Source organism: Cuculus canorus, chromosome 1 (genome assembly GCF_017976375.1).
Source record: "Cuculus canorus isolate bCucCan1 chromosome 1, bCucCan1.pri, whole genome shotgun sequence".
Lineage (NCBI taxonomy): Eukaryota > Metazoa > Chordata > Aves > Cuculiformes > Cuculidae > Cuculus > Cuculus canorus.
This window is the reverse complement of record NC_071401.1, coordinates 191,661,585-191,686,191: the sequence shown is the minus strand read 5'-3', so window position 1 is coordinate 191,686,191 and position 24,607 is coordinate 191,661,585. Positions and strand designations below refer to the sequence as shown.

The following is a 24,607-nucleotide window of genomic DNA, read 5'->3' as shown; positions in this document are numbered from 1 at the left end:
CAGTTTTTACATGATCTAAACAAAATTCTGACAGCCAAATAAATAAAGAAAAATAAAACATAAACATCACAGCTTGAACGTTAAAAGGTCTCCTTTAGAACCAGACCCAGCATGAACACTGCTGCAAGCACACAAATAAATGGGTCCAGAGAGGCTGGACTGGGCTGGTTCCTAGAAAGTCTAGAAGTGCTATGACTGCAATTCAATAAACTGAAAGACACATCAGTTTTGAATAGGGCCAAGCAGTCTGATCTAGAGGTAGTGAAAGGAAAGAGCAAACTCAACTGATCCAGCAGCTCTTTGTATACACAACACATGATCCAGTGGCAAAGCAGCTACAGAGAATCACCTTGAGTATGTCTGGCTCCAAACCTAACAGCCCCTTGGAATTTCACAGCAAAGGCAGGCTGGCCACATGTCTGTGAAACTCAAGTCTTACAACGCAGTCCCTGCTTTGCCCCTTTTGGTGGGGTCCAGATGCTTTTGCTTCTCCCTGAAACCAGACATAGTCCGCAGACTCCGCAGCAGGCAGGAGATGCTGTGTTGACAGTGGCTGTTAACAATGGCCTCTCCTCCCTCCATAATTTCCAACAGTGCTGGAGAGCTGACGGAATGTTGCATCTATCACACATTCAGCAAATGGTGCTGAAAACAGATTACTTTCCTTTGTATGTGATAAGTGTAACATGTCTATGTTTATTATGTGGTCCTCTGAGGATTTATTACAGGTTTACTGTTTCATTTATTTGCTTTTTTTTTTTTTTTGTGCTTGTCAAGTGTAAATACTGGAATAAATATGAAGGCGGTTACAGCTTAGCAGCATTAAAGACTTGTTGAAACAAAGTCCAGAAGCCTTCCTTTCTCTCCGGCAAATCCTACTTTTCTGTCCAATTGCTTTTTTTCCAAGTGCAGAGGTCATCTTTCTGAAGTATTTTAAATTTTTATTTCTTTGTTGAATGCCAAATCCCCATAAAAGCATACTTTCCCTCTTCATTCACTCCAACTCTTGACAAATATTTAAAGTCTCTCCTAACATTATTAATGGAAAAACATTTTCCTGTTTGCAAACTATAGTCTCCACCATCCTTTCCATCTAGCCTGCTGAGCCTGTTAGTACAAGTAGCTTGCTGTAACAGAAATAAGCACAATCATCACTACTAAAGAAAACAAACCCTTCCATCCTGGCACATACATTCAGGGTGGGTTCATCCCACTGAACTCTAGCCACCTAACAACGAAGCAGTCACTTATGTTCCCTCTGTAATCAGTAGGGTGAGACGGGCAACTCCAGCCAGCAGCCCTCTTGCCTATCAACCATGACTGCAACCTACACGACCACCTTCGAAGAGATTTCTCAGGCAGATCACGTTAGGTGATACAGATCTGTCCATAAGAGCCAAGCCGTTCCTTTGATTACGCTGTTTCAATCCAACAAAATTAACACAATTAACACATTGTAATGAAATCTCAACTGAATCGTATGCACCAGGTCTTACAAAAATGGTGTTGGGTAAATCCTCACCAAACAAACAAGAGATCGCACAATGGCAGATTTCAAAATTTTCCATGAAGATTACATCCTTTTGGAAACTTGTGTTACATCTATAAATAGTTTAGCGTTTTTCAACACTGAAAAAAAGAGCAGGGAGAAAAAATAATAAAATCATAGCTTGTCACAGAAACATAAAGTGGCAAAAGGGAATTTAATCAGGTCTCACATTCTTTCTTTAAAGTGAATGACCACCGTGAATAAGGCCTTGAAGAACGGAGTCCCCCGTCAACCTCTACTGCACTCTGATTTATGCAATCTTTTGGCCAAATATCTTTTAAAAAGAAGCAGAAAACAAAAACCCTACCACGCATAAAAGACAGCACTGTCATACTTGTTCATTAAATAGCAAAGTCACTATCAGAGTAGTTGGAGTACTATTTTACCTAAAAACACCATCATTCTCACAGAAACCAGGACAGAAAGATTATAACATGGAAGACTGCCAAAAAGTGTCATTAGATCTGATCTGACTATCTTCAGATCATCTAATCCTCCTACATTTCCTAGAGACTTTCCATAGAAATTTTTGGAACCACAAGTCAGTATGCCAAAGGAAGCCAAGAGTTGCCCAAATCCTCTAAGTCAGGCATTACTAAGGTGAGCAGGTAAGTTGTGCTGTTATCTCCAGCACTCAAATGTAGCAACTGTGTCCCCACCAAGGGCTCTCAAAACCCTGAGTGCTTATAAAAGAGAGGCAGAAGGAAAGGAGAGCATAGATCTTGTGTCGACATTTGATCTTCCCCCTACTCATCTTCCATGCATGAGCATTACAGGTAGCGTTGCCTATGCTGCTAAATATTGAAAAGGTATTTGTAGCATGTAGGTTCAGAAGAGGTTTCTACTTCACAGTCAGTTGCTTGCTTCCTGCCCAGAACATAATTCTGCTCCCAACTTTTAGAGCAGTCACATTCCCACAATCTCCACAATTTACCACAATTAGGTCTCACCTGACCCACAAAGGAATCAAAGGGCTCAGTGAAATCACAAGCCAAAGCTCCGCTATGATGCAGTCATTGCTGTCTGTATCCAAAATAACCAGATGAATGTGAGCTCAGACATGCCAACATATGCAGTAGCTACACATTCAGCTGAACTGTAAATACCGTCATAGGTGTTGCGTGCTATCACATGCCCCTGAACCCATGAACCCTGAGCACCCAGACAGCCAAAATGCCAAAGACAACCCATCAGCTGCAGGGGTGTCTGGCAGACCTGCAGCATGCCCGGAGGAGGAGGAGGCAGGAGACCACTGATGACTGTCCCCCAACCCCTTCTCGAAGATGCCTGGAGACGCAAGCGCCATGCCCTGACCAGAATCGTGGAAATGCATGGATGCCTGGGTTCCCATCCAAGCATCTGCTAAAGGTCCCAGCAGCAAGAGCCCTCACCACAAGACCGGTGAGCACACTAACTGCCTTTACCTTCCATCCTACTTTCAAAATCCAGCATTACTTTCCTCAGTCATGGGATGTCTGAGCAAAACCATCCAGCTCAAAGATGGGAGCCAATGATGAAATGGAGTTTCAAGATATTAAGTATACACACTGAACGAAATCGGACCATTCAATGAGCAAATGTAAACTTATACACTTTATCTGCAAACAGTCACTTCCTCGGGCAGTGCCTGGGATGTTGGAGATAATGAAGTACAAAATCCCACTGCTTTGCATCATCTACTTCCCCCACCATTAATTCTACTGCAGGTTTACTATCATCCTAACATCCAGACCTACAAAATTGTTCCTGTATTCTCAATAAAGGGTTTTTTTTGTCATTACCCCTGACAACAATTTGATGTTTATTCTGTATTGGACAGTTTGCAACCCCAGCCTAAACGAATTCTGAACTGCAAGGAAACGTAACAAGAACAACATAATAAAAAAAGAATTCTCCCCAACTGACAAGTGCAAGTCAGAAGAGCACTTCAGTGACTGCTGAGAGTTAATCACAACAAGGGAATACACCAAGGAAAACCATTAATTAGTACACCTTGAGCTTAAAAAGTAATCGAAAATATAAAACAATTACTAATCCAATTGGAAAAAAAAAGGTTATTACAACTATCAACTCATTTGCAGATAGTTGGAAAACAGCGGAAAAAGGTTTTCCAGACAATCCCACCATCATACTTTCCTAAATTTAACTTCTATCCCTTGGGACTTGAATTATCAAGTAAAGCCTAGTAGATCTTCCTCCCTCTCACATCTTCAGTCTCAATTCTTACACCTTCTCCGTATTATCCTGAAGTCTCCTTCTTTCCCAGAAATCACCAAGAAAAGCATCAACATTTAGGAAAAAAAAATATCAGTATACCAAGCAAGGTGTGTACAAAGCCACTCCCCCACACACAACCTCAATAAGCCATTTCTCATACCCTCTCAATCAAGGCAATCCAACAGCTCGTAGAGAAATCTTAACAAGAAGATGCCGCAAATATAAACATGGGTTTTAAAACAGCACTGCTGAATTTGGGGTTATGTCGGGCTTTGATATACACTATTTCATTTTTTTTCTCCAGGAACCGATTTTGACCTCTAGTACTTATGGTTCGAAGTTTCACTTTGTGGGCTGAAGTTAAGGTGTGCCATCTGTGCATGATTCAACCATCAAGACATATTAAGATAGAAATATCCTGTTAAAAACTGTGTAACGAAAAATGGGAATATACAGCCTGCACTGCACAAAGACAGAAAAAAAAGGAGAAATAAATATTTTTTTGTGATAGACACATTGCATAGTAGTATTTTCTGGAAGAAGCTGACTGACAAAATAGTTTTCAACTGAGATAAAACACCTCATCTACTTTCTAAAGTGTGCTATGGTAAACATTTCTTTTTTTTATGACTGGGGATAAGCATTTTAGCAGCTTGAGCTGCAGATAACTCCCTATTTTATTTATTTCCATGCAGAAGATAGATAGCTTTTATCTCAGCAAAAAGTTATTTTGTCAGTCATCCTTCCACTAAATATTTTCCTCTCATAGCCATAGACGTTTTCCTGTCTTTTGAAACAAAAATACACCACTCCTATGAAATCCAGGGATGAAATGGAAGGAAGCACATACAAAAGCAAAATGGCAACCACCGCTTTTTATCAGCTGGAACAGATCATACAGTTGAAAAGGGAAAGTCACATTCCTGCAGGCTGGAGGGATGCACATGTAAAAAGCATCTCACCTACGGAACAGAATGTAGAACTTGTATGGATGCAATTAAGGACTGAGGTAGCCAAAGTAGATCCAGGAGCTACTCTAACTTTAAAACGACCAGTGCTACTCTTGATTTTAGGAAAATAAACCAAAGTGTTTAAAACCATCACTACTAACCATTATGGGTCATCCTTCACTTCAGCTCCATTTACTACACCAAGTATCAACCCGGGCTGCAACCCCACAGCTCATGGTATCACACCAGCTTTCTCAAGGAGGTCACTCATTGTTGCCTCCCTGGTCTCCATGGCCTTTGAGTCGCTGCCTTCTCTCACCTCACCTTAGTGTGGGACTCACATGCCAAGGACAAGCACCCAAGGCCCCTGGAATGCCAGCATGCAGAAACCCTGCTGCCACATGACATGCTGACATACCTCCTCCCATCCGGAGAGAGGGAGAGCAGAGCAGCCTCCACCCATCCGTTTGTTTCCACCATCTCCTAACAGTATAATCCACATGGATCCCACCACAGTCGCCTGCAGTAATGTGATTCCTTGGGAGGAGAGCCATGGACAGCAGTCTGGGTGCTTACTGCCCCTTGCTGACCTTGAAAGCAAGTTCCTGTAGGCGGCCATAAACATCACTCCTCAAAGAACCAGTTGCTCTGCAAATCCACCCCCAAATCTCACAAGGCCTCAGCATCCTCTTGCTCCCCAAAGGCAGGGACATGAGGCCAGGGTACATCCCAGTGTGGCGAAGGTGTCTGGAATACATCCCGAATGGTTGCCCTGCACTTGCCCTCTGCACTAAAAGGTGACCCTGTGATTAGAGAGGTGCCTTTTCTCTCAAGTTTCTTTTTTCCCTTTGAGCTCAAATCTTCTTTAGACACCCAAATAATGCCTCAATACCATTCATTTCAGGCACAGCTATGGCCTCACCTTTATCAGAAGGGCTAACCCAAAGTACTGCATCTTCTGTTACATTTGATAGGGAAGGCACAGAGCTGGAAATCCAGGTTCATTAGCATAACAACTTTCAATTTACAATAATAATGAAGATCTTTTAACAAGCCTTAAGTAAAAATCCCAAGTTCATTGCAGCACAAATGAGCTCTATCTTAATTTGTATTTACTGATAGTAACCTCACCCAATGGCAATGGAGATTAAAAGCCAAAGAAATGTAGAAGGTGATACTTGAACTTGCATGCCCTCAAAAATGCTTGAGTGTCTATCCCTCAGTGAAGAAACCAGCTTTCCTGAGGAGCACCACCTTCCCAAAATTGTATGTTATACCATGTTATACGTTTATCTGGACTACTGGAAAACTAGCATACAGTCAGGTTGAGTTTTGTCTGCACTGGTGAGTTGGGCTGGGTTCCCAGAGGAGTTTGCACACACAACTATTGTATCCCAGCAAGCTGTCGTTGATGATAAGTGGGACTACTTGTGGCAGTACAGCCAAGCAGGTGCCAGCAGTGTTTGCAATGTGATACCCAGACAAACTTGTGCAACATTTGTGCGAAGTTGAGGCTAGCACCAGCCTTCCTCCCCAGCACCAGCAGAGCCCGTGGTATAATGTTTAACATGGGCAAATGCAATGTGACTTGAGCAATGTTTAACCCATTTTTTTACCAAATAAATCCCAAGTTAATATTATTATTAATTATGAACATCACTGTGAGGAAAAGTAATCATTTTTAATGATCCTGTCAATTTAAGCCACATATTTACTAGTAACACTAAGAAATCACAGGCTGATCCAACTCTTGACCACCTGTTTCAAAAGTCCAGAGTAAAATTCTGCCCTCCTGGAAAGCAAGGGCAGGATTTCAGCAGAGTCCAGATTTCACCCGAGTTGTTAACAGAAACCTAACAACACAATGCGCCCCGTCTTTCTGTAGGAGAGTCTTGAAAGTACAACAAAAAAGGAGAATGTGCCTTTTAAGGGACCCCATGAGCACCCCTGGAGCACATCTAGATTAGTTTCTTCCAAAAGGGGTCTGGTTTGTTCACTCAGATGGTCCACAGGCACGGGCAGAGGGGCACTCAGAAAGATTCACTTTAAAAGAGACTGACTTCAAAAGCTCCTTCCCAATCCAAAGCAAAATGATAATACCCACAACACCCACATTCCTCCCTCTTCTCCTTGGGTCGGTTCCTGATCAGCTGCGGAGGCACAACCAAGCAGGTCCCACAGCAATGGTACAGCAACGGGCAAAGGCAGAACCACACACGTGCCGAGCCTGCCCAGGGCTGCCCACCGTCCCATGTAGGATCTGACAAAGTTTAGACGGTTAGTGTAAGTTTTAAACAGTGAGTGTACTGTTCTCAGGTTTTATGAACTCTGTTATCTTCATTTGCTTGATTTTCACGATTCTTAAGGCTTTGGTTTATCCAGAGGGCCAAAATTATGATGCTTATTTGAATAATCCCAAAATCAAATGAAAAAAAATGCTGGTTTTAACCAAGAATCGATGTCCCAAACTAATTAAACTTGAGTAGCACGGCTTCTCACTAGCATCTCACACTCTCACATGCCTCCATAGCACAACACATCACTAGGTGGAAACAAGATTTTTATAGCAGCAGTGTGACTTCCGACTTGTATAGAGATCGAATTCCCTGGGTCTATAAAGAGCTCCAATCCTTCCCTGACCTGAAGACCGGCTTCGAGCAGGGTAGGACTCTGTCTTTGTCTGGGTTGAGAGGTTAATGGCTACTCCACAGACACGTTTTACAGCTAACTGGCAGGTCATTTTAGCAGATGATTTGCAGATATTTTGCAACACTGAGAGATAACCCTGTGGAGTACTTCTGTCTGAGCTTCTTCTCCGGCTTTTTTAAAAAGACTGAATCAGATAAACCAGAGAAAGCAGGCAGGTGAGACTTTCCGGGACACAATCACACACAGCCAAACTCTGCTCTTTCAATTTCCAAAGAAGAAATTTCTCTAAATTAACATCAAATGAATTCAGTGCTTGTCATAATTCTTTCAAAATCCTACCCATAAACAGTTTTAATCTTTCAAATCTCTCAAGACATACAGCAAGACAGTCAGTTTTGATCAACATCACAAGAGAGTTTCAAAGTTCACACCTTCACCAAATATGAAAACAATGCAGGAACGATCAAGCTCGTGTTACTTATGAAAACAGAGGTCTCCATTCTTGCCTGAGATTTCATCCACTTAAACTCTGTAAATCATTAGACTGAGAAAGGACTAGTTCATGTCACTTATTTTTCTGTTCTGAACACTCTCCTCATCTAGTCTAACAAAAGGTCTTTTCCAAGACTCTTGCTCCGAGTTGAGTTCTTATCTTCTGCTGCTAGATAAAGAGCTACTGGTTCAGACAATGACCACGCAATCACCTGCTTCTTAATCCAAATGTTTTTCTTTAAGGTCACAAGCCAACTGTCTGTTTTTTCTGCAAGTCCTCACAGGACATGGAAACGGCATTTATGAGCTACCTTACCACATTAGTTGCCCCCCAGCATCTTGGAAGAAACAGGAGTGGCTTGTCAGGTGATAAACGGCAGTAAATTCAATCAGTTCAGTTAACATCACTTTCATTTTCCTGAAGCAAAAAAGCCCTCAAGCCTGCAAACACAAGAGAGAGCAGGGCAGGCTCCCCCGAGGCCCTGCTGCAAGCCAGGACTATTTACAGTAAAACAAGCTCTGCCAGGCTTATGCCACAGTTTCATTATAATTTTTTCAATACAATCATCCAAAATGAAGCATCTCCCAAAGTGTCATTTTATGTACCTAGTACTTTCAGCTATTTTTTTTTTCCCAGAAAGAATACAAATATTAGCTTTAGGTTGCAGAGAGAGGAGGCAAAGAATGCATCTGGTTAAACTTCTGAAAGTCAACAGAAGTATGGGATCAGGTCCACAGTAAACTTTATAAAGTGGCACCTGCAGAGGAAATTACTCATTGCATGACTGATGCCACAATTAGAGGCATAAAAAGTAATTCCATGATAAACAAGCCGAGCAGAAAAAAGAATAATATCTTAAGAGCACATGTGCTCATATAACGGTATGGACGATACCAAACAGTTCTTCACACACACAGAGACAGAAATCCTCTGAGGAAGTTAATGGTTCAGTACTCCTCCCTCTCCCTTCCCCTCCCTCCCCTAACCGCGCTGATTTTGGGGCTGTATTTGGCCGGTATCTGCCTCTAGCTCTACTAAAGCACCTCCAGTGCAATTAGCAGCGTTACACAGCTATTACACAGCCATAACTCATGGCTTTCAGCTTCACCATTTCCCACAGGAACACACGTCAGCAATGCAAACCAGTGCAGCTCCACACACCCACCCAGGCCACACCAGTGCAGAACTGGCCCGAGGTCTAAGGATCTACCAGTCAGAACTCCAGGTATGCAGAAGGAATAAACATGTTTTGTTGCTAAAAAAAAAAAAAAAGCAGAGATAACAAATCTCAACTCCTCTTTTGTTTTGTTTTTTTCAAGAATGGGGGGAAAAAAAGAGGGAGGGGGATGGCATTAAAGCCATGTGTGCATTCCCTACATCTTTGCAAAGTACATCATTTATTACCTTTATGCAACCACATCAGAAAAGCTTCAGCCAAGGTACTACCTCAACTGAGGGTGTATATACCCTTCCATGCACACTTGTATTTATTTACTCTTGTGATCCACATTTACTAAACAACTTCAATGCACCACTTCAACCCACAGCACATGGGCTTGATACTTTTTTGTGGTTCCTCTCCAAAAATTTCAGATAAATTGCTACCTTAGGAAACCAAAAGCTCTGCACTAAACTGCAAGTGGGTTGTTTCTGCCCATGCCCCTGTACTGGCCTACCAAAGCAGAATTACACATTTTACAAGCTTCAAACACTTGCTTACCTGAGACTGACACTTTCATAAGGGCTTCCAAGGGTCTGTTGTTGTCCAGATCACGACTGAGTTTGAGTTCCCCAGTGGCAGAGTCTAAAAGGAGCAAGTTTAATTCATTGCCTTGCACAAAGGTGTAGGCCAGGCTGTCAGACACATCAGGATCATGAGCTGGGATCTTGCCAATCACACCAGTGGGGAAGCTGTTAGACTTATTGGTCACATAGTTGTTGAAGAGGATCTGGAAGTCCTGCAGTACAGGTGGGTTATCGTTCTGATCCAGAAGGCGGATATGCACTGTTGCACGGCTCACAAGAGGGGCAGAAGTAGCCTGCACCACAATCACGTACTCTGTCCGGCTCTCATAATCCAGGTCCATCAGGGCTGTGAGGTCTCCATTGAGCAAGTCTAGCTGGAAGACCTCAGGGATGTTTCCCTCTACAATCTGGTACATGATCTGTGCGTTGGTCCCCTCATCGGGGTCAGCTGCACTGATCCGTGCCACAATAGAGCCTATGGGACTATTTTCCTCCACAAAGATATCAAATTCATCCTTCTCAAATACAGGGGGGTTATCATTGATGTCCAGCACGGTCACTTGGATATCCACAGAGGCTTTCAATGGTGGACTGCCCCTGTCCACAGCAAAAGCCCGCAAGCTGTAGACAGCCACATTCTCACGATCCAGCTTGCGCAGTGTGCGTATCACTCCAGAAGTGGGTTCAATGTAAAAGTCTCCATCTCCATCATCACCACCTTGGAAGGTGTAAAGGAGACGGCCATTGAGGCCTGAGTCACGGTCAGTGGCAGACAGCTGCAGGACACTGGTGGAAAGGGGCACATCCTCAAAAACTGAGCCCTGGTAGCGGTCACGCAGGAAGCGAGGCGCATTGTCATTTGCATCCAGGATGAGAATCTCAACATACGTGGTATCTGATTTCTGAGGGATGCCATTGTCATGGGCTGTAATGGCCAGTGTGTAAGAGGCCTGGTCCTCATAGTCAAGCTCCATCAGGGTGGTGATGGTGCCTGTGTCAGGGTCGATACTGAACTGGGGGATGTTATCATCCAAAATGTAAGTGATTCTCGCATTCTCCCCAGTGTCTTCATCGGTGGCACTGATAGTAACAATAGACGTGCCGATGGGCTTGTCTTCACTGACACTCACTGTGTAGTGGGAGCTCTGGAAGACTGGACGGTGTGTGTTGGCATCCGTGACGTTGATGAAGACCTGGACGGTGTCAAAACGAGTGCCATCAGAGGCAGTAACCGTCAGCACATATTGCCTTTCCTGTTTGTAATCCAAGGGCAAGGCCAGTGTGATCAGCCCCCCTCCGCTCTGACTGGTGATGGCAAAACGGTTCCTAGTGTTGCCACTGGTGATTTGGTAAGTCACAACACTGTTAACGTCCCTGTCCACTGCTGTCAGGGTTAGGACACTACTGCCCACAGCTGCGTCCTCGTTCAGTCTGAGGTGATACACCTTCTCTGTGAAGGTGGGGTTGTTGTCGTTCACGTCCAGGACAGTGATGGACACGCTGGCTGAGGAGGTCATGACCGGCACACCATGGTCTCTGGCCTCTACCCCAAAGTGGTAGTTCTCCACAGTCTCTCGGTCCAGCTCTGCAGCCACTGTGATCCACCCCGTGCTGTTGTTGATCTGAAAAGGGAACCCAGATTCACTCGCTACAGAATTACCTCCAGTGGATGGTGCCATCTCTATGAGTTTGTACTCCAGGCGGGCGTTCTCCCCAGAGTCAGCATCCACAGCCTGGATGTGCAGCACCGAGTAGCCCAGAGGAACATTCTCCAGCACTGTGGCCTGGAAGGGAGTGCTTACAAAGATAGGGGCATTGTCATTCACGTCCACAACTTGCACCGACACCATGCCACTGGAGTTGATCAAGGGAGGTCTACCCCCATCCTGGGCTTTGATCCGGAGCGTGTACTCCCGAATAGTCTCATAATCCAGAGGGTTGATCAGGTCGATGGCACCGGAGAAAGAGTGGATGTAGAACTGGCCTTTCAGGTTGCCGCTCACAATGCTATAGTGCACCTGGGCATTGCTGCCCCGGTCCCGATCTGTGGCCTGCACCTGCAGTATCTGGCTGTTCACTGGAGCATCCTCTGGCACCTGGACCAGGTAGCGCTTCTCGCTGAACTGAGGGTAGTTGTCATTCTCATCCTCTACAGTTATGTGCACCATAGCAGTAGCACTGCGTGGCCCCGGATCCTTGCCTTGGTCATTGGCTTCTACCACCAGGTGATACTCGGAGACCTCCTCCCGGTCCACCGGCGCTCGGGTCCTCACAACCCCAGAGCGGGGGTCGATCTCAAAGACCCCATCAGCAGCTCCCGGCTCCAGCAGGCGGTAAAGCATGTTGGCGTTGGCCGGGGCATCGCCATCAGTGGCACGGATGGTCAGCACCTCGTAACCCACCTCCAGGTTCTCCCGGATGCTCTCCCGGTACTCGGGCTGCTCAAACACCGGCTCGTGGTCATTGGTGTCACTCACGGTCACTGTCAGGTAGGTGGTGGCCGAGCGACGGCGCGGGGAGCCGTGGTCGGAGGCCGTCACCTTCAGCACGTGGGTGTCCTTCGTCTCCCGGTCGAGGCTGCGAGTGGTGACCACGCCGCCCGTCTCGGCATCGATGGAGAAGTAGTCGTTGGAGCGCTCGTCGAAGAGCGCTTCCATAGAGTACATCAGCCGCCCGGCTTCCCCCTCGTCGGGGTCCTGGGCCCGCAGGAGGATGACCGCCGTGCCGGCCGGCTCGTTCTCGGGGATGGAGACCTGGTAGCTGGGCAGCTGGAACTGCGGGGGGCTGTTGAGGCTGCGCGCCCGCCGCGCCCAGCGCCGCCCGCCGCCCTCCCGCGGGGCGCAGCCGGCGGCGGCTCCGCGGGGATCGGGGGCGGCTCCGCGGGGATGGGGGTCCGGGCGCTGCCGGGCGCGCCGCGGGCAGGGGCTGCCGCGGGGCTCGGCGGGCAGAGCGCGGCGCGGCGCGGCACCCGCCGCCCTCAAGTGCCCGGCGGGCGGCAGCGCCGTCGGTTCGGCGGCGTCGCGGCGCGCCGCGGCCCCCGGGGGCGAGTGGAGGAGCGGGGCGGCGCGGGGCGGGTGCGGGTCGCCGCCGCCCGCCGGCGCCAGGGCGCAGAGCAGCGCGGCGCAGGACAGGCAGGCGGCGGCGGGCAGCCGCGGCATCTCCGCGGCTCAGCGGGCAGCGGGGCCGGGCGCAGCGCTGCCGCACAATCCATCCACCCGCCGGGCTGCCCGCCCGTCCTCATCCATCGGCCGCCGGCTCGCCCCCCCCGCCCCGCCCTCGGCCGCAGGCACCGGGCTGCGGAGCTCCAACTTTTCCACCTTAAACTTTGAAATGAGTTCAAAATGGCTTCTCTCCTCCTCCCGCCGCCGTTCCCGAGAAGGTGATTATCATAAACCTGCTGCTCCTCTCCTTCGCCAAAAAAAAAAAAAAGAAATAATTTAAAAAAATTTTAAAAACCCACAGGAAAAAAAAAAGAGGACAATCAAACACCGAAGCCTCCCCCCCTGGCGGGGCCGCCCCACGGGTCCCGCGTGACTGCGCGACACGGCGGAGCCGTCCCGTCCCGTCCCGCCGCTGCCGCCCCGCTCCGCTCCGCTCGGCTCCGCGCACCCGCCGGGCGCTGCCCGGGGCGGGGTTTCCTGACGGCCCCGCCCGGCCCCTCCCGGGCGGCGGCAGCGGGGGCCGGGCCGCCTGCGTCGCAGCGGGGCTGCCGCTCCGGCCGGGGGATGCGCGGGGGGATGCGCGGGGTTTGCGCAGGGCTATGCGGGAGGTTTGCGCGGGGGGATGCGCGGGGGGGAATGCCCGGGGTTTGCGCAGGGGGATGCGGGAGGTTTGCGCGGGGGGGAATGCCCGGGGTTTGCGCAGGGGGATGCGGGAGGTTTGCGCGGGGGGGAATGCCCGGGGTTTGCGCAGGGGGATGCGGGAGGTTTGCGCGGGGGAATGAGGGGGGGATGCGCGGGGCTTGTGCGTTGTTTGCGCGGGTCCTGCCGCCCGCGGCGCTCCGAGGGGCTGCGGGAGGACGCGGTCGCTTCCCCTTACCCCGGCCTCGCCACCTGTCGGCTCGGATCCGCCGTCCCGAACAAAGTTAAACTGATTTTTGGAGGGGAAAAAAAAAAAAAGTAAAATGACTTTTCAGGGCCACATCGGCATCAGCCGCCCGGCTCGGGGCCAGCCCGGGCGCCGCGGTCGCGCTTTGCCCGGAGCTTCGCGGAGCGGCAGGTGCGGAGGATCCCGAGCCCCTAAACAAGCGGTTCTTTGGGGCAGTGACAAACAAACACGTACAAGATGCAGACTTGGGGAGTTTGTGGGAAGAAGCGAAGCCAAAGTCCGCACGTAAATGTTGCCCCGGCGATTATAGAGTCCGTTCTTTGAATTTACGCTGAACGCTCCCCGTCTCTTCCTTCTCCCCCGCTCCCTCCCGCCGGCGCGCTCATCCCCGCGGCTGCAGTGGCCTCTGCTGGGGGCGGCGAGAAGGACCCGCAGCCCGCCCGGTGCCTCCCGGGGGCAGAAGGGGTGGGACACCTCCCTTTGGTTCTCCTCGCAAACGTGGGGGCTAATCTGCAGGGGTCATAGAATCACTAAGTTTGGAGAAGACCTCTAAGATCACGAGCCGCCAATGTGCGCTCGCAGCCCAGAAACCAACCGTATCGTGGGCTGCATCAAAAGAAGCGTGGCCAGCAGAGCGAGGGAGGGGATTCTGCCCCTCTGTTCCTCTCTTGTGAGACCTTATCTGGAATACTGTGTCCAGTTCTGGAATCCTCAACATAAGAAAGATATGGAGCTGTTGGGACGGGTCCAGAGGAGGGCTACAAAGATGATTGGAGGGCTGGAGCAACTTCCCTACGAGGACAGGCTGAGAGAGTTGGACTTGTTCTGCCTGGAGAAGGCTCAGAGGAGATGTTATAGAGACCTTCCAGTACCTGAAGAGGCTACAGGAAAGCTGGAGAGGGGCTATTCATAAAGGCTTGTGGGGACAGGATGAGAGGGAACCCCTATGAACTGGAGAGGGGCAGATTTAGGCTGGACATTAGGGAGAATTTCTTCACTGTGAGGGTGGTGAGGCTCTGGCACAGGTTACCCAGGGAAGTTGTGGATGCCCCATCGCTGGAGGTGTTCAAGGCCAGGCTGGATGGGGCCTTGGGCAGCCTGATCTCGTGGGATGTCCCTGCCCACGGCAGGGGAGTTGGAACTAGATGATCTTTAAGATGATCCCTTTCCAACCCTAACTATTCTATGATTCTATGATCATAAAGTCCAACCATCAGCCCAGCACCTGCGTACAAGAGCTTTATCCGTGAGGAATCATCTCATCACAGAATGGTTTTGGTTGGAAGGGACCTTAAACATCATCCAGTTCCAGCCCCCAAAGAAGACCAGAGGTGGCGAGCAATAAGCCACCAGAGGTTGCTTGCCTGAAATTTTGCCAAACACTGTGCCTTGGAGGAGCTGGAAGGCAACTTTTAGAGCAGTCTTACTGTCAGGTCAGGTTCTTCAGCACTTACGAGACGACTGTGGAAAGACGCAGATTCTTTCAACTTTTTTTTCCATTCCCGGAACTATATTATTGCAAGGATACAAAAAACCCACCTGGATTAATGCCAAAATGTCTGTCAGGGGATAAAAAGCTTTATAAATTGCCGTTTTGGAAGGTGTTGAGCTGATTCAGCTTTACTCAATTAGATTTTTTTTTTATAAAGGAATTTAGAAGCTTAGTTGGCTTTTCAGATCCCCCAATGAAAATGATAGTTCCAGAAAAGGAAGAGGAAAGAAATAGGTTAAAAAAAAATAAACATAATCTCTCCTTTATCAAGTTTGAGTGGATGTAGTGATCTCTTTTGTACTCCACAAATCAAGAAAGTCACTCTGTAGCTGGTTTAAATCCTGTTAATATTAGTTTGGAATCTGCATAAGAAACCCTACTTGAAGTCTGCACTTTTTTCACTTCTCTCTACATTTTTATTGCTGTGATACTGAATGCCCATAGTTTAAAAATTTAGATCTTATTACAAAATAATCTTTTTTTATGGCTTTTTAGAAGTGAGGTCCAAGTACATGCTTCAGGAGTTTTTACTGTATAAAATAGACATTCTGAACTTTTCTCTTGCCATTTTATGGCAACAAAGGGCAACATGCCTGGACCTGGAAAGGGAAGATATTGTAAAAACACCTGCATGAAACTAGTTATATGGAGAATTACACAAAATCCTCCATCCTATTCCTGTTAATATGACTTGTCCTCTATTTTCTGTTAAATATGTCCTGTTTATATGATGTTTCACTGTTTTCTCATCAGCTGTGGAATCTCTATTGTTTCTTTCACACCTTACACTACTTGTCATATAATTTTACTGTAAAAAATAGATTTCAAATGCAAAAAGTTGGATATGATATTGAAATGCAAGGCCAATTTGTTGTCCTAGTGAAAGGAGTGAGTTATTTAACACATTGGCAACTCAAATCTTTTTTCAGGCATGCTGAGGTGTCTCCCACCTGTCCCAATATTGCTCCATACAGAAACAGGGATTGCTGCTCAGAGGTCGAGGCTGGCCTGATCCATTTCTGTTGCTGCTTCTGTGGGTCCAGAAGAGTTGGAGAAGGCAACAGTGAAGCTGAATAGATAGTAAAGGCAACTCCAGGGGAGGTGGAGGGGGGGGAATCGTCATTGCATCTGTTTCATGTTTTAACTGGCAAGTTTTTGATGAATGCTGATCCTTCATCGCTCTAAGAAAATCAGATACTCCCTTTGGGTCTGATTCTGCAGATTTTATGGTATATTCCACCTTTTTTCTATAGAAGAATCACACTGACATCACCATGATGGGCGATGTCCATAAAAATATGCAAGTGGGTGAGGTTTTGCCTGACCCTTTGTTTCCTTGGTACCAATCGATGACATATTCGTTTCACAGTTCAAAACCCAATCCGTTTCAACTTGTCTAGGAGTGAAGTATTTCAAGTTCCTTTCCAAAGTGAATTTAAAACAAAACCAGGAAGCTAAAAAAGCCCAGAAAAGGATAGCAGTGTTACTCAGGTTCCTTCAGTGCTCAGCTTTAAAATATGTAATTAAATTTAATGGGATTTTCTTAAAACGTGATGTTTACAAGACCAGAGAAAAGACAAAGAATCATTTCTAATCGAAACTTTGCTGTGAGATCTGTAGCCCAGAGGAAGAACATGGAGTGGAGGTTGCCTGCTTTTAGTTTGGATAACAATTTCTAAGGTTTGGAATGAAGAGATTCAGTGTAATATCCATCCCTGTGGATGATGATAGGTAGTCTGTCCCACATCCCATCAACCAGTGGGTTTATCTTCTTAAACTCTTGCTGGGGGGAGGTTATGCATGAAAAGAAAAAATATACTCAAATTTAGCCATCCATGTAACACAAACTGTATCTTGTATGGGATCTCTGTATACATAGTGTTAAACAGAAATTGATACATGTAACGCATATTCATAAGGGCATTATTTACTTCACAAGGCACCCCTGATCTGTTTCTGCTAAAGTAACACTGAGAAAATAATCTGAGAAACCACAACAGGCAGCAATAAAGCAGTCTTTAACCACACTTTATGCTTCAGCCATCCAATTTTCCAGCACCTGGAAAGAAACTAGAAGTTTTGTGCCATATGTCAGAAGGGAACAAACTAGGATCTAAGAAGGGAATGTTATTTATTATCCATGATTTCAAACAAACTAAAAACAAATTAGACATGAATACCCAAAATAACTAATAATTTGCTGGGGTTTAGGCTACTTGTGCTGGCTGCTGTTACATCCTGCACTCGGGATTTGGTGTCTTCATCATCTGGGACTGCACGTCACCAGAGATCAGTCTTCTGTGATCCCTGAAAAAGACTAATTAAAAGAGAGAGGGGTAAGATAAGAGGAATTTCTCAGTTTGGAAGGTGAGCCTTGCCTGATGTTCCCCTGGCCTGTGCCAGGAGGCAGGGGGGAGCCCAGGGCTGCCTGCCACCATCTGACTCCTCCCTGGTGTTTTGGGGCTGGGCTTTACTGTGAGGGTCTCCGTCACCCTAAAGCATCCACAGGAGACCTGGACCCTGTGCAGAGTGTCAAACTGGTCTGAGGACCAGAGCTGAATCCCAGTGTCACTCCAGTGAATTAGAATGAGACAAAACTAGGATTTTAGACAATTTCTCCAGCCACAGAAAGAAACATGATAGTGAGTTTCTCTCTGAACAGGCATTTGAACTTCTAAACCCCATATGAATCTGTTCCACTTTCAGTGCAAAAAATCCTAAATGAGCAGAAGTTGTTACTTTTTTTTTTTTTCATGTTTCATATGAGTTTATTTGAAGAACAGAAGAAGTAGTTTGAGCTCCATAAGGTGAAACTTGAACCTTCACCTATTGCAGGAACCACATGGGTTTGGAAACGTTTCAGAAATACTTTTATTGCTAACATTCATTATTCGTAAAGCCAAGAAGAGAATCCAAAATGCTAGGATACTTATTGCAGGAATGATGTTCAAGGTTTCTTGGCTGTATGCAGCTTCTTTTTTTTAGCTTTTTTTTTTTTTGTAGTAAGAGGAGAAAAAATTTCGAGCTCTTAGAGAGTTTGTTGTAGCCAATCATACTATTGCCTCTTTTAAAATCCTCTGTGCAGACAGCAGTGATTTGGTGTTGGAACTTGTTTATATCCTTAGACTTAATACCATCCACTTATAATTTACCCTAAGGAGCTCAGCTCCACCCTTCTCAAACACTGCCTGTGGATTTCCTCACTCTAAATTGGTTTGGGTATTTTTTTCCCTCCTCACTGAGGTTAGCTAAAAGCTCCACTAGTTACAACATGCAAATAGACAAATAAACCAATAGAAGAGCAAAATTCATGCCCAAAAATCGCACAGTGGTTAAGAGCAAACAAGAGATGAATATGGCTCCACTTTTATTTATGGGAAAAGTGATGCAGAAGCTAATGCATCAGAAATGCAGTCCCATGAACTAACGAGCTTTGTAACAAACTCTGTAACAAACTAGTATATGAAAACTAATGCTCCAGTTCAAGCAAGCAGAGCAGAAAGCCCAGGTCTATTGATTCATGAGATTTTCTTTTCATTTCAGATATCTCCTATACATTAACAGAGGTACTGTGTGAAAGACAAACCCTTGGAAGTTACCTTTTACCGTTTATTTTGCAGAACTCGCCCTTTGTCTCTTGCAGAGTCTTACCCTACGTTGTACAAACAGATTAAGAAATCGGCTCTCATGGCATTGCCCAAGAGGTTTCAGCTGAAAGTTTGCTGCCAGCCTATCAAAATAAAGGTGCAGCAGGACAGGTTTCCTTGTTTTACCAACTTCTGTTATTTACCCAGGGGATTAGGGAGACTAACTACTAAGAAAAGAGTGCAAAAGATAGAAATGTCAACCTTGGCTAAGGGACAGGTTATGGGCTGGCAGGGGGGCTGGAACTAGATGGTCATTAAGGTCCTTTCCAACCCTAACTATTCTATGATTCTAGGATTCTATGACTGGAGCATGCTTGCGTCTAACAACATGTTACAAACATCCAGTGCAGTTATCGACAAGTAGTTACTGATAGTGGTAGAAGAACCTGAGGAGCAATGAGATGACACGGAAGATAAGTAGATTGAGTAGTACGGTTTGACTACCAAAAGAGATGGTTTTGACTCTGAAGCAGCCTTCTGCAGGACTATACAGCGTGCTCATGGGGTAGGCATGCTCTGCATTCACATGAGAGTATGGCATAATGTCCTTGTACCACCATCAGTAACTGCTCATCGGTGACTACACCTGAATATTTGTCACATGTTGTTAGACTTTCAGCCTGCTCCAGTTTCTCCCCTAGTAGTTCCTTAAGCTCTCTCTCATCTTTTGACACCCATTTAGTATTGAAATTTTGCTTTCCAGATTTTTTAATGCCTCCAAAATATCTTTTTTCAGAGTGAGCTAATATTTTCCAAACTTTTAATAGCTTGCATAAAGACAGGATTAGGGTTTTTTCTCCAATCTCCATTACTTTGTATTTATTAGCACCAAGCACTACCTGCCATTATACTGCCCACTCACGCAGAACCACAAGATTCTTCCTCAGCCCTCCAGAAGCCGATTAGATTTGAAGTTGTTAGATCCAACAAACCTGGCTATTTTTGTAACATATACACACTCAGTCAGCTTTCTGTTCAGCTCTTTCCCAGCAGTGGGTCTTTGTAGCCTGTTTTCCATGGGCTTGCCGTGGGCTCTTTGGACACAGCAACATTTGCACAGGAAAACCATTGAGGGAAATTCTTTCAACTGTTTATAAAAGAGTATTCAAACAGCTTCTGGTGGATGGACATGGAAGGTGAAGTGAAACCAAGGACATTGTGACTTTGGTCTAAGCTGTTCCTTTTACAGAAGTTCAAATACATTCAAAGACAAGAAATTTCAGACTCAGGGAAGAAACACACAGCTGTAATGAAGCACTTGCAGGCAGTGGATTTGGAAAAACAAAAAAACATCAGCTGAAATGCTTAATCTGGGAATATGAAGTCCGCATAACAAATTGCTCAGATAACACTGGGGTTTGAGGGTTTGTGTCTGTCGCATTAAAAAGACCAAGAAGATGGTGTAGGTGTTCAGCACTTTTTTTAATCACTGTATTTTTTACAGATGAGTTATTATGGCCACTACTGTTTTCTCCCATTTCTTAGAGTTATTTCATACCTAGAGTTTGATGGGAAGATATAGTCTTGGTTTCTAGTCCTGGTCTGAAAGCACACCATGAACTAAAATCACTTTTCATCTTTTCCCAAGAGGTCTAGAAAAGTAATTATTTTGTTGTAGATGCATTCCATCCCTTATTTCTGAGGATTTGTCATCATCCCTGGGGTCTGGCACTTCTGGACATGCAAAAAGAAAAAGCATTTAAAAAATCAGTGTACCAAATCACTTTAAAAATCATCAGTAAGATTGCGAGGGGATCTCTGGCTCTTGGATGGATATGCAAACACCTTCCTGCAGACACCCAGATGCGTCAGGCCTGGGTGCTAGTGCGGGACCTTGTGTGGCTCCTGCACTCTCGGGCTGAGCTTTGCCCAAAGCCAGCTCACTCTCCCAGCTACTCCCTACCAGGTTCGGCTTAGCACAGCTCTGGGACTGTGCCCTGTGGGCAATTTAGATGTGATTACCCTCTGTATTTTGGGAAAAGCAAAAAAGCTTTTCTCTGTGTGTAAGCCATGCTGTTCCAGTTGGCCTCTGTGCTAATAAACAGCCCCTGCCCTGATTTATTTCCTAATTTAAACAAAGTGAAAAGATAGTTTTCACTCCAAATGCATGAAATATACCACATTTTTAAAAACCATTGTCAACTCTTCTGCCTCTCTATTTGCTATATAGCACCAGTGCTTTTCCTGAGGGGTATTGGTTGTTCTGCCTATCCAGCAGCCTTCACTGAGCTCAGCACTTATTAGTAGATCATGTCTCTGATTGCTGGATTTCTTCAGGGATCACTCAGTATTGTTTCATAAAAGAGAGGAAGAACATTTGCACTCTTAATGAATTTAGTTGTCATCACTTGTCAGCTTTGTGCTCTGAGGTCTTGGTTAGGTAGCATAATTATCATTATATTTATATATAGGTAATTATAATCTGGGAAATCATCCAAATTCTGCTTTTAAGTAAAATTGGCCAAGCCTGTTTGCAGTGACTGGAGCCCCTCTGCACACAGCAGTCTCACCGGCAGCCCCACAGCAGCTGGGGGAGGATGTGCTGCGTGAAAACAAGGGGACCAGCTTTGTTGTTCAGGTGCAGCCAGGGGTCATTTCTTATTCTACCTGGCATTCCCTGAAATACCCTTATATTCAGATGTTCCAGCCTGGAAGCTGTAGTCAGGAAAGAGTATAGGAAAAAGTCAGGAAAGAGTCAGGAAAAATAATCACCAGTTGTACTGTCTGGGGGGAGGGGGGGGGGTCATTAGGCTGTCAGGCTTGTACTCCATTCCTACCGCTACTGCCAAGACATTTTTCTCTATGCCTACAAACACAGGTCCCACAGTCCTCAGGGTAACAAGGGTCACGCAAGATGGTTTCTCATGGGGTGGCTTTGGTTTCAAATCCCACCATTGCTCTTGCCCCAGCAGCAGTTCCTAGATAAACAAGACAGGGCTCTGCAGAGCCAAAATGGCACCATGTGCATCCTGCTTGCTTCTCCAGAGCTAACCTACAGCGATAAAAGCTGGCTTGATGATTTCTTTGTCCTCAAGGGCACAAAATATGTTTTCAGGTGCAAAATGTCATCTGGGAATATCACTCTACCTTCATACTGGGGTGTGCAGCATCACCCCCAGCCTTTGCCTCTACAATTAGTTTCACCTTTTGCAGTGTCATGTTAGGTAAATGCAAAGGTACCCTTGGGTTTTGCTGTCCATGGGCAAAGCATTAGGACTCCCACCACCATTAGAGCATTGCTGTAACATTAGGAAGCACTAGTCTCCATTTCTACCCACAGCGCAAAAGCTGAAATATTTTGTGAACTCTGAGGAGGCTGAGAGACTCAGAACTAAAAATATTCCTGCAGTTGCTACTGTCACTGATGAAAAAAGTTGTCAAAATTGGCTTTTTCTAAAAAATTAACCAGCAAATCATGCTGTCAGCACAGGCAGAAATAGAGAAAGGTCCTAGGTTATTCATGCGGCATGGCACTGTGATGCTGAGCATCGCAAGGGTGGAAATCACTGGGCACTAGTGGGTTGCTTGTTGAGGAAGGGGGTGAAGGAAAGCCTTTGATTTTTTTGTCTGAGAGAGGGAATTTTCCTACTCTCCCTTTGCTTTCTCACCCAACTGCATGTTGTATGTATGCCTGCATATACCAGAGCATCTGGGACTAGTGAATACATATTGCCCTGTGACTGTGTCTTATTCTAATACAGCCAAGATTGCTCCCTGTTCTAATCCGCGATCCCCAGCCATTGTACTGCCATATGGCTCTCTTGAAAAGTCTTTGCTTTTCTCGTATACTGGAACTTTTAATCAGATGGTTTGCTTACCTCTAAGACGGCATTTTTCTAAAATACAAAAAAGGAGTCACCCTTGTTAATGAGTTACTTAGGACTTGGTGTCTATTGCAGTACATCCAGTGTAACCTCTCTTCTCAGGGAAGCTCTGCAACATTATTCTGATCCCATGCAGTGAGAAAAGTGCTGTTTGTCAGGTTTTCTGCTTGTGACTTTGCGGAGTGTTTCTTTGCTTCATTTTTCTTGCTGCTTCTCATGAGGAATGTTTTGGTTTTGATTAAATTTTGATTAAATTTTCAGCTGAAACACAGTACTGAATGTGTCAACCAGGAATGAACTCACAGGAAAATTTCTGCTTCTCTGCCTACCCTGTTATAGTGACTAAGCTAATAGAGCCAAACTCAGCCTCATCCAGGAAATCCTCTTAAATCATGGGAATAGCTGAAACCAGAATTTGGCCTACTGTGCACATGGCCTGGGCCAAGGCCAGGACTCCTGAGCCAGCGATGTGCCCTCACTGCAACGCGAGCTAGCAGTATCCTGGGCTGCATTAGGCAAAGGATTGCCGGCAGGCTGAGGGAAGTGATCCTTCCCCTCTGCTTAGCACTGGTGAGGCCACAGCTGGAGCGCTAGGTCCAATTCTGGTCTCCTCATTACAGGAGGGACATGGGGATGCTGGAGAGAGTTCAGCAAAAGGCCACGGAGATGATGAAGGCACTTACAAGGAAAGGTTGAGAGAGCTGGGACTGTTCAGCCTGGAAAAGAGAAAGCTCGAGGGGATCTCAACATATATAAGTATCTGAAGCCAGGCTGCAAAGGAGACAGAACCAATCTTGCTCCGGTGGTGCCCAGTGACAGAACTGGAAAGAATGGGCATGAAATGAAACACACGACATTCGCTTTGAACATCAGGAAATGCTTCTTCACTGTGAGAGTGACCAAGCACCGGCACAGGTTGCCCAGGGAGGTCGTGGGGTCTCCATCCTTGGAGATGTTTATAAGATAACTGGCTTTGTGGCTGGGCAGCCAGGTCTAGGCGACCCTGCTTGAGCAGGGGAGCGTTGGACCAGATGATCTCCAGAGTTCCCTTCCAAAATCAACCATTCTCAAATTCTGTAATTCAAAACAAGGCAATGAATAGTGGAGAAGGGGCAGGATAAAACAGGGCAAGAGAGATGGATTTAGGCAAATTACTGAGGCAGAGCAGAAGAGAAGGACAAGACTGCCGGCATGGATCACTGGTTAGTGTTTCCCCTCTTCTGGCCCTGAGACCAGTATCTCTTGGGAGTTATTGAGATATAGTGTTGCAGTAGAAAGTGGCTGCAAACTGGAAAATGGTAACTATCTCACAGCTTGGCAGACTTCCTACCTGATACTGAGCTTCTTGGGATGGTTGTCAGTGGTTTGTAGTCAGCCTGTGCCAAGTCAGCCCATCCTCCAGTGTCACCGAGCCAGTGGAAACTGCATGTGCCAGAAGAGCTGCCCAGTATGTCTCATGCCTGCCCTTGGCTGGAGAACAAACATTATGAGGAGCAGCTGGGGGAACTGGGGTTGTTTAGCCTGGAGAAGAGAAGGCTGAGGGGAGACCTTGTCACTGTCTGTAACTACCTGAAAGGAGGTTATTAGGCACTGGAACAGGTTGCCCAGGTGGCTAAGTCACCAAGCCTGGAGGTATTAAAAGACAGGTAGGTGAAGTGCTCAGGGATATGGTTTAGTAGTGGACAGGTATGGTTGGACTGAATTATCTCAGAGGTCTTTTCCAACCGAGTGATTCCATGATTCTATGATTCATCATCTGGGTACAGACACAGAAGATTCCTGTGGATGTGCAGAGGTGATGGCAAGATGACCCAAGAGATGTGGCTCCTAACCAAGTGTTTTTCTGTGCTTTTCCGTCCTACTTGGAGTCTGAATCCCAGCACCTGGAGCTGCTTTGGCACATGAACTTGCAGTGCTGCAATGCTCAAACAGAAGAAGCTGGCACATCAAACACACACAGTGCTGCTTGGACCTCCCTGGCAGGCCTCACTGA

General features: G+C 46.3%; 1 protein-coding gene across 1 annotated transcript in view; it reads right to left on the bottom strand.

Moving 5' to 3' along the window:
* The window catches only part of CELSR1 (cadherin EGF LAG seven-pass G-type receptor 1), a 173,964-nt gene extending 161,202 nt beyond the window's left edge, over positions 1–12,762 (bottom strand). Inside the window, exon 1 of the mRNA XM_054084092.1 lies at positions 9,579–12,762. Coding sequence (XP_053940067.1) covers positions 9,579–12,762 — 3,184 coding nt within the window. The remainder of the gene's footprint in view (positions 1–9,578) is intronic.
* Between the last annotated feature and the right edge of the window lie 11,845 nt (positions 12,763–24,607).